General features: G+C 38.8%; 1 protein-coding gene and 1 long non-coding RNA gene across 2 annotated transcripts in view; one reads left to right on the top strand and one right to left on the bottom strand.

Moving 5' to 3' along the window:
- Positions 1–18,417, top strand: part of LOC139131182 (rho GTPase-activating protein 7-like) — a 123,369-nt gene that overhangs the window by 16,729 nt on the left and 88,223 nt on the right. The window contains exon 3 of the mRNA XM_070697152.1: positions 3,589–4,782. Within this exon, the coding sequence (XP_070553253.1) occupies positions 3,589–4,782 (1,194 nt within the window). The remainder of the gene's footprint in view (positions 1–3,588; positions 4,783–18,417) is intronic.
- On the bottom strand, positions 11,195–13,386 carry LOC139131173 (uncharacterized). Its single transcript, XR_011552066.1, has 3 exons — positions 12,979–13,386; positions 12,644–12,871; positions 11,195–12,179 (listed from the first exon to the last, which is right to left on the bottom strand). It is a non-coding gene; the product is annotated as an uncharacterized lncRNA (long non-coding RNA).

The raw sequence follows: 18,417 nt of genomic DNA on the forward strand, positions 1-18,417 counted from the left end.
GCACGTGAAGAATTTGATCACACAATGCTTCATTATCATAGCACACAGTATTAAAAAGGATAATTACATGATGATTGTAATGATAATTTATGACTTCAAGAACATTGGCACCAGTACTCAGGAAACCACATACCAGTATTGTATCTCAGTCAGTATTAAAGGGGCAGTCCTCAATCCTTGGTTCTTGCATTTGCTCTTGTTGACGTAGATGTTAGTAGTCCTTAGCTGTCCTTTGAAATTGCAGCCAGTTTAAAGATAATGCTGTTAACAAACCTTTCCCTTAAATGTAAAATTTTTACATCTGTTCATCAACTTTTTGTCAATGCATGTAATGTGAAAAAACTACCTGATTTAAAAAAAATTGTGAGTGCATTATTACAGCAATGTATCATATACCGGTAGACATGACAGGCACAGTGCCCTATTGGCAAAAAATAAAAGTATTTTTTATTTTTTTCATGCATGGTTAAATAACACTGATGGACTTTAAATGGCATGATGTATTTTGGTCAAAGTGTGTTTGCTATGCTATATTTGTAGTCATATATTTATAATAGATTACAGAAATTTGATGGAACATCAGTCTTGTTGACAAATTCCTGGCAATTTTAAACAGGTCCACTCACATACAAACGTCTTTCTGCTGCGCCGTGGCATGCACACGCAGAGTCATGAGAAAGTGAATATGTGGTTCAAGCTGCCCTCAGCTCCTCATTGAGAGGAGAAAGAAAAAGGAAAAAAAAAATCATTTAAATACCTCTTGAGGTGAAAGGGGTGTTTAATGTCTTGTCAAGTAGGTATAGGTAAAGGGGGCAATCCCACTGGGAAAGAATGGGGTTTGGTTGATTAAATTACCTCACCTACATACAAGCATTGATTGTCTCTTCAACTTGTATTTACGTTTTTCACATCCTGCCAAGCCCAAGAATATGATAGTGAACTGACCAACAGGGATTAGTTTTTACTTTTTATGGTATGTAAGGTACACAAAGCCAGTTCCACTAATCTCTTTGTAACTTATCTCCTTCAAGGGATAAAAAAAAAGCTTTTACAGATTAGTAATGTCGTTTGTACAGTCAGACAGTGACACTGAAGGTACAGTTTTAATTCAAATGAACACGCCAATGCCAATAATATTCAAGCAAAAATAAATCTTAAAAATCATCAGAAATTTTTGAAAATTTGAAAGCGGTAGAAATCACAGTCAGATGGGGTGACAGTGGAGCAGAAGATTGCCTTGATATTTCTGGAGATGTCCAACTGTTAAGGAAGAATGGTCCCGGGGACAGTATTTCAGGCCACGATGGTGAAAGGGTTAAACAAGACTGCATAAAATCAATCTGATTAAGATCAGATGTAGAGTACGGCGACGTCTCTGTACTTGCGCGGTTTTCTCTTGCTGTTTTCTCTTGCTGAGGCAACAGCAAGGGAAAACCGCGCAAGTACAGAGACGTTGCCGCACTCTACATCTGATTTTAATCAGATTGGCATAAAATGTGAGGAAACACTGCAATATTATGAATTTCGATAATCTTCCAACCTCATGGAGTCAGTAAGGTATATTTGTGGCATTAACAGTAGTGATGTGGCCATAAAGGAAAATTTGAAAAAATTACTCAAGGCATCATTGTGGAGGCAGGTACAAATTTGAGCAGTCTACCTTAGCAAACACCTGCCTTAGGTGTTGTATACATTATAATTAAATCTCATGTATCTCAGCTGTGATTTCAAAAACCAAAAATCAACAATTATTTCCACTTGTCCATCAGACAAAAACTGTAAAATTTCACCAGGCCTGCCAAAAATTTACCTGCCCCAGGCAGGCTCTCAGGCAGTTCAATATTTAATAGCAGTCCTTAAATTTGTGTGTGGGTCAAATGACATTCAGTAGGACAGACTATCATCCTATCAAAAGCTGTGGCACTCCAGTGTAAATATTGTATGTCAGTAGTTTGTGTGCAACATTAAGAAAGACACAGCAATCATATCTTTTGTCCAGAAACTTGTTCAAATAAAAGTTTATGACTCTTCTTTGTGTATTGGCTTGTTCTGTGAGGAGTGCTTAAAGTGTTCTCCATAAATCAGTATCTGTGTGTCTACATCAGAATTGATCTGAAGGTTACAATACCACAGGCATGACCCATACTGACCTACTTTGACAGAACTTCCCTTCTTGTCCTGAAGGTATGTCACCACTCCTAGACTTCAGCAGGATGTGGTTTCTGCAAAAGATCTTTATTCAAGTCAATCAAATGGAGAATAAAGGTATTATTTGTGTGCTGGCGCCCTCTAGTGGCAAATACTATATCTCAAATGTATCATTTTTTGTTGTTCATGATCATTTCCAGTGACAGTAGCTGCCCAGTACGTGGGAATTCGCACAGAGGTGCATTGAACAAGTGAAAAGTGTCACTTTCTTGTAGTGCACAAGTCAGTAGTGATTGAAATGGATAGACCACACCAAGGTCGGGTTACCCCAGTTAACATGAAAATATCTTGGATTGTTTTCCTATAAATAAACAGGTCTGAAAGCAGTCAAACTCTTGAAGTAGAGAAATGTGGAATTTATTGTTGGCATCTGACAGCTGGTAGCTCTTGACATTGCATTTATTTGCACCGTAATGGCTCCTCTTTTGCAATCTTGAGTCATATAACTTTCAGCAGTGGTATTTCTTCCGTCAAGTATTTTTAGTCAATAGCCACAAGAGGAAATTTATTTAGTTCAGGGACACTGCACATAAGTTACTAGTAACTGTTCTGAAAATTCTTCGGAAAGCGACTAAGCTAATTTGACGAGAAAGAAGTTTCGAGATTGATACTGCTCATCACATTGAGTGCCATATTTAGCAAATCATACGTATAGTAATACATATGATGTAAATGTAATTAATATGCATTGCAACTTACCTTCTCCCCTCATCCATTGCACCCCCCACCCCCTTCCCTCCCACACATGCACCACTTCTATTCTCTCAACTTCTGGGTAGATGTCCATCATAAGATGTAAAAGAATGTGCTGGCCACAGCATAAAAAAATTTTAAAGCTCCATCTTATAGTAAACCAAAAATAGTACTCTGTTCAGAACAATTCCCAATTCCAAGGTCAATTTGGTGGTTGTTTGGTCTGCATAAGCAAGCAAGTACAATGCATTTTGAGTTGAAACATTATAGGGGTGATTTATAGAAGGGTAGCGAATCCTTACAATGACAGAAAATAATTGCAGTTGTTAAATGTTTCTTCAGATTTAAATCTTTTGTGATTAAAAATTTTTCATACAAAACCACTCACTCAGTATCCATGATCTTAGTTTTCTGTAAGTCTGAGGGTGATTTAATTGTACACCCACATACAGAGCTCTGTTTTCACATTGTTGATCACAAGTTCCACATGTAGAAAGTCAGGAGTAAAGCCCTCACTCTATGGTAGAACACAGACTTTTACACCTCATACCTCTATAGGAGAGAGTACATCTGATCTATTCTGCTCTGAGACAAGAAATTATACACAAAATCTGGGTCTGATGCCTATTTTAGTGAAGAGACTATATTTGGTATTTTTTATGTCTAAGCAGACTTCTTTGTTTTCAGTTTGCAGATCATTACAGGGACGCTGTCGGTGATAAATCGCACGTGAGTCCATACCACGGTAAAACCTCTCAACAGAGCTATAATTGGCCAAGTTCAAATGGATCATCTTTATCGCCAAGTCTGTCACCCCAGACCCGAAGATCAACAGCCTCCATTGTCCAGTCTGGGCTGGAGAAGACCGTTGAAAATACCATACCATATCCCCAGATGTCACCGGGGAGATGTAGTCCTTCTCAAACAAAGGCGCCTGTGTGGTCGCCAAGATTCCCCGAACGGTCTGGTCAGGATTTGCGTCAGGAATACACTGACCCCTTGTGCCCTTCCAGGAGTTCAAAAACAGCCACGGCTCACGTTTGGGACAACGTGGCATGTGCATCTACGCAGGGGACACCAAAAAGCAAAGTTGATGAAACAGATATTGTCAATGGTACATCCCAACCAAGACACTTGAAGAGACACCCTGAAGGGTCACTTATTGAACATTATTACAGTTTAGCTTCACCAGCGACCTCAAGGAGGCAAATTAACCAAGCAAGTGTTGGAAATTGCATGTATTCACCACTAGCATCCAGAAAACTAACAGATATTCACCTCATAAATCACACCAATTCCCCATCTCTGCTCAGAAGACAGCCCCTCGATTCCTTCTCTTCAACCTCGGAGACATCACCTTTAGCAAGTCCTAGATCAACCTCCCCAGGTGTGATGTCCTCTTCGCCGACCTGTACTGCATCACCAGTGATTGCTAGAAGAGTCCCCTCAGGGTCATCAACCCTCCCACAATGCATGTCCGAGATACCTTCAATGCCCAACAGGTCACACTTGCCAAGTCACAGCATGAGTCGTACCCCACCACATGTCACGCCCCAGAGAGCTGCCTCACCTAACGTACTGCCAAGCTCCCAGGGTCCTGACACGCTGATCACCAATGCAGGAACCATCTATTCATCCGTTCACTCAGGAGATAATAGCCCCTCATCCGTGATTCTGAGGAGGAAAGTTGCCTCTCCGAGAGAAACACCTCCAGTCGGGATATCAGGGCCCATGAAAAACACAACAGCCAGATATTCACCAAACTTGTCTCCGGGAGTGTCCCCAAGTTCATCTCCTATGATGGGTACATTGTCAAGAACACTACCAAGTACAGCTCTCCTTGAAGTCCCCCAAGACAGCGGAGCTCGACCAAAAGAAAAGGTGAGAATGTTGTCACTTCTGTTGTTTAGGCAGAGTAGGAGATAACCAATGGCCTTGGGCAACTAAATTTTAGGCTGCCAGTATTCTGATATTCATTCAGTGTTGTTGTTATGGGCTGTAAATAGGTAAATGTTACCAGGGTTTCCCTTGGTACATCAATGCAATCAGATTAACGGGACAGCAGAAATGTTATGGGGTTCCACTGCCTGATGGAGGTTGAAACCACTTATTCTTTATTGGAATCCCATCAACCTTGCTATGGAGCTGGTGTAGTGACAGTTTTTCATTGATGCACTAAAAATTTATAAAAGTACGTAACAGATAAAAAAATAAGGTGAATTACTCTTATACTATATAAGTCACATTTTATAAATTCCAGGTGGAGTTTTGCAATTACCTGCCCCATATGTAGCTGATTATTTGTTTGCTAAGATCAGAGGTGAGGCTTACTAAGCTTAAAATAAAGTGTGTGAAGCACAATAATATTCTTTCTTGTCTCATGTGGGCAACTTTCCAAACTTGTCCAGATTCCTGGACAATGTTTTGCAAAAATTTCCTACACTGTACAAAAGTACCTCAGGTCTCATGTCAAAAAAACAGCGTGTAATTTTGTTCTTGAATCTGGTAAGAAACACAAAAATTGAGTGAGAACATTTCAACCTGTATACTCTACGGTATAGAGTTTCAGGAAACTGTTTTCTGTCACAAGATTCACCATAAATAGATAAAAGTTCATGTCGAGTTGACCACAGAAAGTAATTTACCAGAACGTTAGAAAGGTAATGTTTTCCTCATCCTTTGATAATTTTCTGTGGTATCATAATATGGAACTTTCACATGCAAACACCCTATACCATACAACTTTTATTTTTGAATAGAAAGTAAAATTTATTCACAAATATGCCATACAACTTAGTCCAAAGATTGGACGGATAGCGCCCTCTACAGAGGCAAAGGAGCTGAATTGTGCAAATTCAGGTTTAACGTTTGTAATAGAAGGGAGCTTACATAATACATTTACTGTCTTCACACAATAAGGCCTTCTCAAAGTATATGTAGACATACAAAATATCAACAAGGCAAACTCAATGTGTTGGCAGTATATGATAATAAGTTAGCTTGTTGTTGACACAGTAATTCTAATACTGGCTTGAATTCGGTTGTCAACAATAATACTTGACACAACATGCACACACAGGTTGTGTCGACAAGTTTGAAAAGCAGGCATTTGACATGATTTGGAGATTGGAACAAGACACGATAAATCTACACACAGTACAAAACAAAAAATACAGACCAAACTGGAAGGCACAGCTATCATGAAGCATAAGGTTTTCTGAGGCGATGCCAGTTTGGTTGTCAGTGGCGAATGTACCAAGTATGCTCGACCTGGTCCCTCAGTGTAGACAGCCCAGTGCATTCAGTGCCTGGAGCACAACATTTTTTTTATCCGTTTATGCAAATTGGTGTGCTGGTGAGTGTTGCTTTTAAGGTGGTAGTGTGTAGCCTTCAAAACTGAAAGATTGAAATTCTTGCTCACACCATAGACCCTCAAGGAAAACGAGAGTCTATGCTCACACTTTCTTCAAGGAAGCTTTTTACTATTTTTTGTACTATTCTTGCAAACTAAAATTTAAAGTCCGGGTTTACCATGCAAAGTTTGATATCAGAGAAACAGATAATATTACACTTACCAATATTTTAAGTTCATCGTAGCCCGTTTTAACTCTACAGAGAAAAATTAAATTTTTGACTTGCACAAAAATAAGACAACTGCATTCATTCCATGAGCTTCAAATAAGAAGTAGACCAGAAATGCATGATATTAAAAATTTGAGAGTCAATTGTCTGTCCACTGAGGGCTGATCTACCCTATGTATGTATATCTGATGATGATATCTCGTTTTCAATGGTGCTCATCTGTGTACCAGGCCAGGATCATGCACCATACAGCAGGGCAAACCAGTAGCTGTTATGTCAGTTTTGATCTCAAAAACCTGCAGTGTTTGCAAGAGCTCCAAATAAACAAAATAAATAGTAGACTGGCCTAGTGATGTAACTTTTGTTGATTTTTTTCACGATTTTTGTTTTTAATGTCAACTAATGTGTCTCGTTCTACTCCCCATAGCATGTTGAGATACACAGTACTCAGCTCGTCAACTCAGTCTGTACAATGTAGACTGTGTTGTCATTGTTGGACAAGTGAATTCCATTCTGGACTCGAATTAATATGTAAACAGTAGCCATGCATTTTACCTGTACAGTCAACATTCTCCTGGAGTAGAACAAGAATTTGCAATTGACATATAAAACAAACAAAAACAGTGAAAAAAAATCAAAAGTTACAGTACTGGACAGTGGCCCTTTAAACAATACTCCCAAATGAGAATCAATATACCTTTTGGGTTTCTTTCCACCTATGGTACTACGTGCTCTTAGTCTTAAGAAAACACATCCATTTCAACAGGAAAAATTCTTCAAATTTTGACCACACTATGTAATTCAATATGAAGGAGATATAGGTAAATTTATATTATAATTTGTGTATCAATTTTAAGAAATGTGAAAAGGTTCAGTGAAAATAGATAATGTAGCATAAGAGGAAATTCTACGTAATTATTCCAATTCTAATAGCAAGAAACTCATCCTTCTTGATTTACAAAGAATTTGCCATTCAGCTTTATTTGACATTTGAACAGTGAGTACCTGGTGATGAATACCACAACGTCAGGAAGTCTCGTATTTCTCAGAGGTCAATGACCGACCGGCTCTTTCAAGGGAGGTCACCCACCCCCCAAGGAAGTCAAAAACAAAACTCCAACCCCAGGATGGACTTGATCTTGTACTTGCTGAATTCCTTCGTAATTAGTTATCAGCTTCCAGGTCACTGTGTTGCGGTGGCAAAACATCCTTGAAAATTAATGTCAACATTTTACCACCCTGAATGGTGAACTCTTTTAGGAATTTTGGCTAAACGAGAACACCTGCTGCTGCTAAATCTTCAATGGATTTTCATTGGGGGGGGGGGGGCAATTGCCTGAAGAGGAGGAGGCAGATCAGCTTTGGTACGGTGGGTGATAGATGGAGGAAACCTTGTCTCTGATCAACATTACCTCACTAAGGATTATTCAAATTCCTTGGGGAGGGAAGAACATTTTCAAGGTGTGATCTGCGCTGTAGGGTCAATGGCCACAGCTCATGTGTAAATAAATCACGAGCCCTTGTCTTTGCCTACCAACTAAGGTATCTGGCATTCTTTTTGATAATGTTAGTATATATGTCGTTCCCTTTCCACTTGGTGACATATCTTATCAAACATCCAAGGATACCTTTGACTGTCATCTTCGCCTGCTCATCCCAAGGTGCAACTTATGCACTGTATCCAAATATTTACAATGGTGGCGGAAATGTCGCTACCCTATTATTTCATACATCCTGCTGTTTTGCCAATGATATGGTGAAACTCATATTTCTTTAAAAGAAAAATTACTGTTTAAGCTACTTATACTGTGATTAACTTTTCAAAACAAAATTGGTAAGCTGGCATTTGGATTTTCCCAGTGAGCTAAGTTGTGTCTTTCATACATATTGTCAATTCACAATTCAAGGATTCTCAGGTTGTGTATCAGTTATGAGAATTCAATGTGAAAAATCTCAAAATCACCCAAAAAAAGAGATATGAATCTTTCAGGTTGATGGTAGCACAGCTCCTTTCTCTGATACTCATGTGAGTTGTTACTGACGACACAATATATTTGCAAACTACGTCCAACTCAGACATTAAACAAACGTATAATGTAAATGTACAAATGTTAGATGGTCATGAGAATCAAAGTCTAGTTGTTACATACTGTCGAATTGATAAAATTCTTGTTTCCTACCAAAGGAAAAAAAAACATTTTCTGGGTGTGTTGATAGTTCTTGCTCTGGATGAGGAGTTATCAGGCAAAATCACAGAGCGGAATCACTGTTCAAAGATTTGCATATGAATTGCAACTTCAAATCAGTTTCACTCCAGATGGTTGTGGACCTCAAAGCGTTGAACTGGGCAGTTGGGCCATTTCCCAGTTGTTCAATCCATCTAGATGGCTGGAGCCAGTCATAAAGTTTAATAGTTTTTGACAGTATTCATCGCTCTGTCACAGATCATCTCCTGTCATTTTTTTTTTTTGCCAAAGCATATTTGCAAGCTGTTCAGTGGTATTTTCCAACATGCATCGTGTACACACCATTGGCCATTATACGCACATGATAACTGCACCTACAGAATATACAGGTGGTGTGTAGCGTGATGTTTGGGTAATGCAGGCAAATTTAAGCCTACTTTCATCATCTATAGCTATTTTACATGTAACAAGGAAGGACGGCTAGCGTCCCAGTTTTACTCTGCGAGGACTGTTCCAAATATGAAATCTGTATCAGCATTCTCAGAGGTAAAAGTAATAAACAATAGATCAGGAAATCAACAATATATAAGGTACAAATGTGAATGCAGCTGTCGTACTATCAGCATTCCTATCCTGTTCTTTTAGTGTTTGACGTGAAAACTTACTTGCACATGACAGGGACAGCTGGGTGTATTCTTGAAAACACTGAAATCTGAACACGATGATTAATCCACATTTTGTCAAAGTTCAAGACTTCATTCAATGTCATCACAAGTCCACTGACTTAAGATGAACTTACATGATGTAATACTTGAAAAAAATGTGACCTTGAAAACTTGCATGGTCAAAGCTTCATGAGACTTGGTGCTACTGTAAACGGGAAAGTTTCTGAGCACAAGATTATCAATATCAAACTTTTCTTGGACTTGTGGGTTTGTCGTATGAAGGTTAACAGAAGACAGGCTTACATTTCTGGACAAGATCATTAACTGTTTAATACTTTCATGTAATCTCCCGCAATGTACAAATAAACTTTGCGGTGTGCTTTGCTGGTGTAAAAATTTTTGAAGTGCCAGGAATGTGTAGGTTTGGAGGGGTATGTCAATTTGCTGGCGATGGAGCTGCTGGTCTCGTGTACATGTTTGATAAACATAAACACACAGCTGGAAAGATAAGCAGAGCTTGGAAATCTGTGGACAGGAGGGAGACCGGCCATGGGAATGCAAAAAAAAAATGTTTTAGAGTTTATAAAAGTTGTTTGTATCATTTTATCAAGGTGAATTGAAAACGCCTGGCAAAAGAATCAGTTTTCAATGTTGAGCAGGAACCTCTTGATATCAGAGACAATCCTTGGATGGGATGTTAGGCTTATCCATGTTGAAGCTTACCCTTGGGGGAGGTCTATATAAACCTCCCCAAAGGTCTACCCTACACCCCCTTAGATTTAATGAAATAATCCGAGATAGGCAAATAGGTCAAGTGCAGTCCCCTGCAAGATTTCTCTCTTTTTATCCCCTTTCAGAGATTATTGAGAAGGCTAGGCCTCAATATCTATGTAGATTTTAATGGCCTCTTAAAACTGGCATTTGGTCTGCTTTATGTCTCTTCTGAGTTGATAGTAATGTCTCCCAGCTAGAACTGTACAGTGGGACTCTTGTTTTACCATTTGATCAGTTTTGCAGGGAAAGTCTCACTTTACCAAGGGACATACAACACTCACGTAAGTAAGTTAATGTTTTCATTTCTAGATTCGGCCTCTCATATTTGACATGTCGGGAGGCTCAGCGTAATGATACGTTTGTTCCAGCATGTTCTATTTTGATTTGCAGTGGTAAGTTGCTAGGTATGTAAGTGACTTAACATTGTAAGCCACTGCAGTATCAATTTTATTTTAGCCCAGACCTTCGGAGTCCATGCATCCAATTGAGTTATTGGTTTATATCTACCACTCAAAAAAGGCAGCTTGTGATGGACCATTTTCTACTTTCTCCTTCCTTGCCTCTGCCTGTCTGATTTGCGAGAAAGTTTTCGGCTCTGTTGTGGCCCATTGATTGTCCATGAGTATCTCATGAAAACGTTGACTACAACATGCGTCTGAAACAAAGACAGTTTACACCAGCAGATATCTCGCTAACAGCTGTACGGTATAAACCACATTTTTGAAATTAAGTTTAAAATATTAGAAAGTTACAAGCCAGCCGTTCTCTTTTCTGAGGCCATAAATTAAGATTCAACCAACTTTTAACTGAAATCAGCCGTCCAGCTGCTCTGATTTGTATGGAATTTTAAAGGCAAGCCAGCACTGACCTACATCAATCATCTATGCAGTCAGAGTGTCAGGTCATTTAGAGCTATTAATGTCATTTCATATCAAGACTCTGGCTAGCACAGAGGGAGATGTCGTATGCTAGTGTCTAAATTGCAAGCAGGAAAACATCTGAATCAAATTTATGCCATGGAAAACCGTGAAAACTAAATGTCTTTTGTGCCGTTGTGTTCTTTATTTCATAACTTTTACAGCCACTGTGCATTTTTATACACTTTTTTCCAGCAAATACTTGTATAACGTAAGACATACTGTAGCAAAATATAACTCATTTACGTATCACGTAGGGTGAATAATGAAATACCAAAAAGCAAAAGCCATGGAACCCACCCATTCTTGCCAACTGATGTCGTTGCATAAAATCCACTATCTTTCAGATGTTCATATTCCGCACAGATAATTTTCCAAATTCAACATTTCACTTCCAGACAGGGGAAAGTGTGATACCAAATATGTTAGTCAATGTCTTAAAGCTAAAAGGCAGACTCTTAAAGTGACACTATGGGATCTGGATAAAATTGAAGTGTGGAATTCTTCAGATTCCATATGATTGTAGATAACTGCACACGTTCAGCAGTTCACTGGGAATAGCATATATAACCAGTCCACTGGCTGATTTCAACAAATATTGGAAGAGAAAGTTATGAGTTCTCAGATATTCACTTTTCTTGCTCGTCAGTCACCAAATCTGAAGAAATCAATTTTCAGAGTTGATACAATGTAATTGGAAGACATGGTTTACATGTGTTTTATTTACATTTGAATGAATGTGAGATTATGGGACATCCGAAAAGATAATGAAATCATCACAAATCAGGTAAAACTACTTTAAAGCAACATTCCAAGCAATTTTGTGGGCACAGCACAGCATAGTTACAGGAAGCAGTAACCATGAGTGATTTAGATTAGAAAACAGCCAGTGCAGAACTTTCCGTGTTGTGCTTGTATTAGATTACATAATCCTAGAGCTATGGCTTTCTTAATAATAACCTAATACTTCATTATAGATTTCAAAAATCATTGTATTGTTTTGAGCGTAGCATACACAGCATGGCAGTCTCTCACCATTATCACCATCATCAATCCCTTTTGCTTTGATAGTGATATTGCTATCATTCCACACTCTATCTTTTCCTTGATCGAAGGTCTGGTATCTGTAATCCGGTAGGCTGTAAATGCCAAATCTAAAACATAAGACATCAATGCTTTATCATAGGGGGGGGGGGGGGGGGGGGGGGGGGGGGGGGGGGGGGGCTACATGATGTTGTCAGTATCAACTACAAGACTCCTTGGTGACTATATGGTGCTGTTTACCAACAGTGCCTGTGTGTAGGTTTTTTAACGTCAACAAACAAACTTTAATAGATTTTGAATTTTTTTGACAATGTACTGATCCATACGTATCCATGTGATTGTTATTCAGCGATTACAGACCAGGTTATCAATCATTCTTTGGCAAGCAGTATTACCAAGTTTTCAGTCTGATTAATAAGATATATTAAAACAAATGCTATCAAACATGACAGTAATAGATAACAACAGCCCGTCAGTGACAGTGTTATTAATATGCCATCCCCTCACAAAGTTGGTAGAGGCTGGTCATTTGGTCTGAACCAAGTGGAAAAGTTGCCGTGACTTTGCAACTCACATGACATATGGCGGATAACATGAAGACACCGCTTTATTAGGTGTGCGTCCTCAGAGTTGAGCTCACATGACTTGGTTATCTGTCAAGTTGAACGTGTATCTGTGCACGGGCCACCATGTACACTGGACCCTGGATGTTGATCCACTGGCCTTGTTCTGGTCCAACGTCCAATGACGTTCTCGTCATGCGGAGGTGACAAGAGACACGCTAGTCCGCCAGGGGGCTCGGCTGAAGTCACAATAAACAGAACACAGGATTAATTGCTTTGAAAGAAAATACGAGACAGGGAAATAAAGAAAAGCATTTTTAAGACAGCATTAGATAAAAAAATGGACCTTGAGACAGTGTTGCTGCCCCTGGCAATGTAAGGTTGCTGTTACACCACACACTACTTGACGCATTAGAAGCAAGCAGTTCACTGGCCGCACGTTCATAACCATATCCGGTGCAGTGCCATCTAGTCCTAGGGGGCATCTCCTCACAATGTAAGGAAATTTGTACCTTGTTTGCTCAGAGATAAAAGAAAAATACCGGCGCTTCTTTAGAATGAAAAGAATTACCAGACCGTGATCTCTCTCGATTTTTGCCTTCCACAACAAAATGTTGCCTGTGTTGTGGCTGTCACTATGAGAGTAATCATCCAACTGTCTGTTCAGCTGTGCATCTTTTAACGTCTACACCTCCTGAAGCCCTACCATACCTCCCACCACACATCTACATGTCCACACACATCATTAAACAAACAATAGGGTTAGCCTAAACTGAGATGAGGTAGGACAGGGGTTATAGTAATGATCTGTGCATGCCATCACCATCAGAACCAAAGTCAACTCCTTATTAAGGTAGTTTGTGCATCAACAGTGAAAGACTTAAATTTTTGCTCAAACTTTCCTCAATTAAATTTTCAACCTTTCTCTTATTATATCGAGAATAAAAATCAGGGGGTCACCATGCAAAGTTGGCATTACAGAACCAAATTGCTAACATTTTATTTCAAATTCAAAATGGCCGCCATCCTTGTGGTAGGTGTATGGGGAATATTAAAATATGAGTGTGCATATCAGTCCCTAGACGCATTCTACTTTAAAGGGACAAAGGCTGTATATTTCATTATATTTTCATATAAAATAAATATATTTGTTATTCTTCTCCCAGAAGTATTCCTAAATACAAAATACTAGCCTTGCCAATCTAACACATAGTTTATACTTTGAGATATCATTGTTGGCAAACGAATTCTTATCAAGTAAAGAATTCATGTTTTGAAAAAATGCTGTGTTCAAGGCAATTAGACACTTTCATAAATGGACATATTGACATGATTGGGTATCAGAATGATAAATGGTATCTCATGCTGAAAAGAAAAATGTAGTTACATCCAATGGAGCTCCTTCAGTCTGTGGCTGCACAACTTTTTTGATGATATACATTGCCTCTTCCCAGTAACTTGCGATGAATGTTGAACAAATGCAAAGCAAATTCAGCATTTGATGTGTGTTCACAGTTCACCGGTTTCATAGTTTTTCTATCCCTGCAAGACTTTGTCAACTGAACTTTTATGAAGATGCTTTGCATGGCCACGATCACCAGTTTCGGTACAGCCACCATTTTATAAATTGTGGATATGTTATGCATAGCAACAGACCTATTGTATGGGTCCCATACACACACAGCTGCAGACGGGATGACCCCCTCCCTTTAAAGAAATTCATTTTATTCAGGACAGTGGACGCCGTACATGATCCCCTCAACTGAATCGTACTGAAGAGAAGATTTGAAGTGCTTGTTTACTTGGTTGTCATTACTCCCCGGGGGAACTTCTTTGTTTTTCATTTCCAGGGTAGCACATTTCATCATATCTCAAGGACAGGTAGTGTTTGTTTCATCAAGATTGAGGGTATTTGATGATTAAGAACCTAGGGAGTCAAATATTTTTCAAAGTTCAGAATCTATCGTGATTTTCACAGTCCTTGCATTATTAGTCTATGTGAAATGATGCATGGTGTGGTGGCTTTCATCATACAAGTTTTGACGACTTGACAATATTCAAAATTCAGGTAGATCAGGCGAAGTTTTGATTTGTTCAGTCATGTACAGAGAGACATGTTTAAAAACGTACTGAACCTTGACTGTTGAAAACACTTTTGACCATAGACCCTCGGGAACGAGGGTCTTTGGTTTGACTTGTCTTTCAAAAGAAAAAAACATATATGCAAATTTCAACAGCAGAGCCAGACATAGTGCCGAGTTCAAAAGAGCTGCATTAAATTCGTTGTCACCCAGGGTATATGAATATTTATTTATGTTGTTGTTTTTTCTCCATCTATTATGGATGATGAGTTAGTAAATGGATGGATGGATGGATGGATGAATGAATGTCGGGCAACCGAAAGTAAAAAAGATAACCACCTCCAGAGCGCGGAGAATTTCAAAAACTCTTCTGCATATGTGCCAACACACGCAGCTTTGACACAAAGAGTGTACTTTCACTCGTGCAAAATGACTCATTAGCCGCAAATTCTAAATTATGTGTTTCATAACAAACATGTTTATCGATTTGTCTTGTGTGTTACATACTATAGGTACCTATAGGTCATTATGTGTGGGCGTTGCTATCCACTCCCACACGCACTTCATGAATTACCAGAATAATGCTTCAAAATGTATGTTACTGAGTTGCAAAGGGCTGTGAAACCTTCCATATTTCAACCATTATAATGTTTCATGAGGGAAAGGCAGCCTTACCAGTTATTCTGAACTATAATTTGATCATTGTGATTTGAAAACTGGCAGCACCTGTGTACTTGTCTATGATTAGACTGGCAAGTTTTGGATTCATATTTGAATGGTGATCATCATGAATTTATAAATTATTATTTCATGAGGGAAAGGCAGCCTTACCAGTTATTCTGAACTATAATTTGATCATTGTGATTTGAAAACTGGCAGCACCTGTGTACTTGTCTATGATTAGACTGGCAAGTTTTGGATTCATATTTGAATGGTGATCATCATGAATTTATAAATTATGCATTGCACTATTCGGCAAGGTATTCTACTGAAGCACATGATGAAAAAGTCAATCAAGTTGTATCGCTTTCCGTCCTCTCAGGTGTGGACAAGAGTTGATTTATGTGATTGTCGTTCCAGATCAGGCACTACTGTGTGGAAAAAAGGAATAAATATTTTCTCAAATGCCTAGTTTTTGACGTGCTTTGCAATTCATCTCTTCAGAAAAGTTTCCATTTTGATAAAAAAAAAGGTTTTAATAAGAATGCTTTTTTATATTTTTCAAAGACCATTGGAACATGAAAGGAAAATTCCAGACATTTTTTCACGCATTGCCTTGGGGAATCATCTTGAAATGATTTTATTTTAATCATTGTACTTTTTAAGAGTCGCAATTGTGCCAGTTTCATTGTATTGCATACCACAGTCAGGTAATCCGCTGAAATGGCCTATCTGGTGTAATAAAAGGCTTCTGGTTCAAGTGATGACAAGTCAAAACAAACAAACTAGACATGACCCACATAATAATACCCATGATGCCCCTGTGCACTTGAGTGGCACAAAGGTTGAACATCATCTTTGATGTTATGTCCTTCAGAGTTGTCGCTGTCAGTGATCTCCGACACAGTATCCAGAATGTCCGTTTTCCACTTATCACATTCACTAGCAAGAAGACATCATGGCATCAGCATTTCACAAGTGGAGCTATGCTTGGCAGACCTGTGAAATTTTCAGTTTTGTATAGTGTTACAATGGACTTCAAGTTATCACAGTCTGGCATATCTTACCGATGATAAAATTTTAGGCCTCCCGCAAACTGTTACTGCAAATTTGCCGCAAGCTTTGCAGTAAATTTGCAGCAAACTATTTGCCGCAAATATGCGGGTGGTTCATTTTTCAGATGCAAATTAGGTTTCTTGTGAACTTGCTGCAAATATGCAGCAAACTCCCTGCGCAACGTTGCTGCAAACTCTTTGCAGCAAATTTGCGGCATAATCCTTGCAGCAAACTTGCGGCAAATTAATTTGAATGTTACTGAAAATTTGCCGCAAACTCCATACAGCAAATTATTTTATTTGCGCTGACCATTGTTTCTCGTGAAAGTGGTATTTCAGAGTTTAGTTGGATAAAACACATCTTGTGCTGTCCACAGTCGGCCAATATATAAATATTATTTATCCAACTTAACTCTGAAATACCAGTTTCACGAGAAACAATGGTCAGCGCAAATAAAGTTATTATAAACAAAAAGATGACAGAGAAAAAAAGGTTAAATTCAATTGTGGTACAATTTATTTTATATGCCATGTTCATTTCATGCCACATAAGTGTCATGATCATGTCAAGATTTTCTTTTGACCTTAGAAGTTTCATGTAACATTTACATTACTGTCAAAGGCTGCGATTTGGCTTTCTGTTCTCTGAATTTCTTGTCCCTTAGTGTACCAGCAATGGATTCTGAAAAATATAAATCGTTCAGGGAAGAGTGTAAGTCTTTACCGTTTGACCAAACATTGTAAATTTCATGAAAGAAATCCATAATTATTTGAAAATGAGACAAAATCAAGTTGAAAAATTGAAGCAGAAAATGCATAAATATTCATGATCGAAATTAAATTAATAATGATTAAAATGTCCGACAGCGGACAACTCGCCGTATGTTGTTTACATACACGACGGCGACAATCTGCAAAAATCTCAGCACTTACTGTACTTAAAGTAACTGTTGTGAAACGAAAGTGAATTCAGTATGAATCAGTACTCAACGAAAATTTATCTTTAGGTAAAGATTGCAATACAACGGTTACAGAACATAATTATAGCGATCGATGTACAGACGAACGGTACATTGACTTACATTTCTGAACGGCTCGCAGACGCTGGAAGATTCCCGGTCCGGTTGCAGGTCTCACCGTGCTGTGTGTAAATACCGTACTCAGAAAATATAGTCGGCATCTTTACTGCCGCTCGCGTTCACAAATTTAGAACTCCGCCTGTCCCTGGTACTGTATACACGTTTTTGCAACTATGTGATATCATTTGGCTGGCGATTCCATAGAAAGATCACGAAATTGTCCACTAGAAAACTCCCTGCTCACAAGTACGCAGCCGACACTGGCCGATGGTACTAAAATCTAACTTCGCGCCGATCAAGCCTCATGACGATAACGGAAGTGCGATCTATAAATCATTACGCGATTGATAATGTAGTCCCGTTTTTAAACGCTGGAATAGACTCTACATCTGCACCAATCCGTTATATGTCATACTTAATATAGTATCTAATTTATTAGTTTAATGAAAATGGTTATTTTTATCATAGAAAGACTAAAAAGAGAGTAAAAATTCTTTCAGCACGAAGAATCAATATCAATGCGCGAACTGACCTTGATGAACCGTGACCGGAGAGTGTAAACATGTCGGCTGCTCGCAGCTGATACACAGGACGTGTTGGACGTTGGTGAAGCGGCGCTTTGAATTTTCGTACAGCGACTCGGGATGGAGTGTAATCCTAAATCTCAAATTTGTGCTCGGCAATACAACTCTAACGCTGAAAACATGGACAAAAGCCTTTTACCTCGACCCATGTTATCAGAAGGCGAGATTTTATCAGCGGCATCGATGGGACAGACTGTAAGCTGCAGTGCATTGTACGTACCGTGTACTATATTGATGGGATGAATAGCTTGGAGCACAGCCACTACTCTGCTTGGAGGTAGTAGCGGAAACATTACTGTACAGATTTGCAGTAACAAAAGTCTACG

Source organism: Ptychodera flava, chromosome 4, assembly GCF_041260155.1.
Source record: "Ptychodera flava strain L36383 chromosome 4, AS_Pfla_20210202, whole genome shotgun sequence".
NCBI classification, from domain to species: domain Eukaryota; kingdom Metazoa; phylum Hemichordata; class Enteropneusta; family Ptychoderidae; genus Ptychodera; species Ptychodera flava.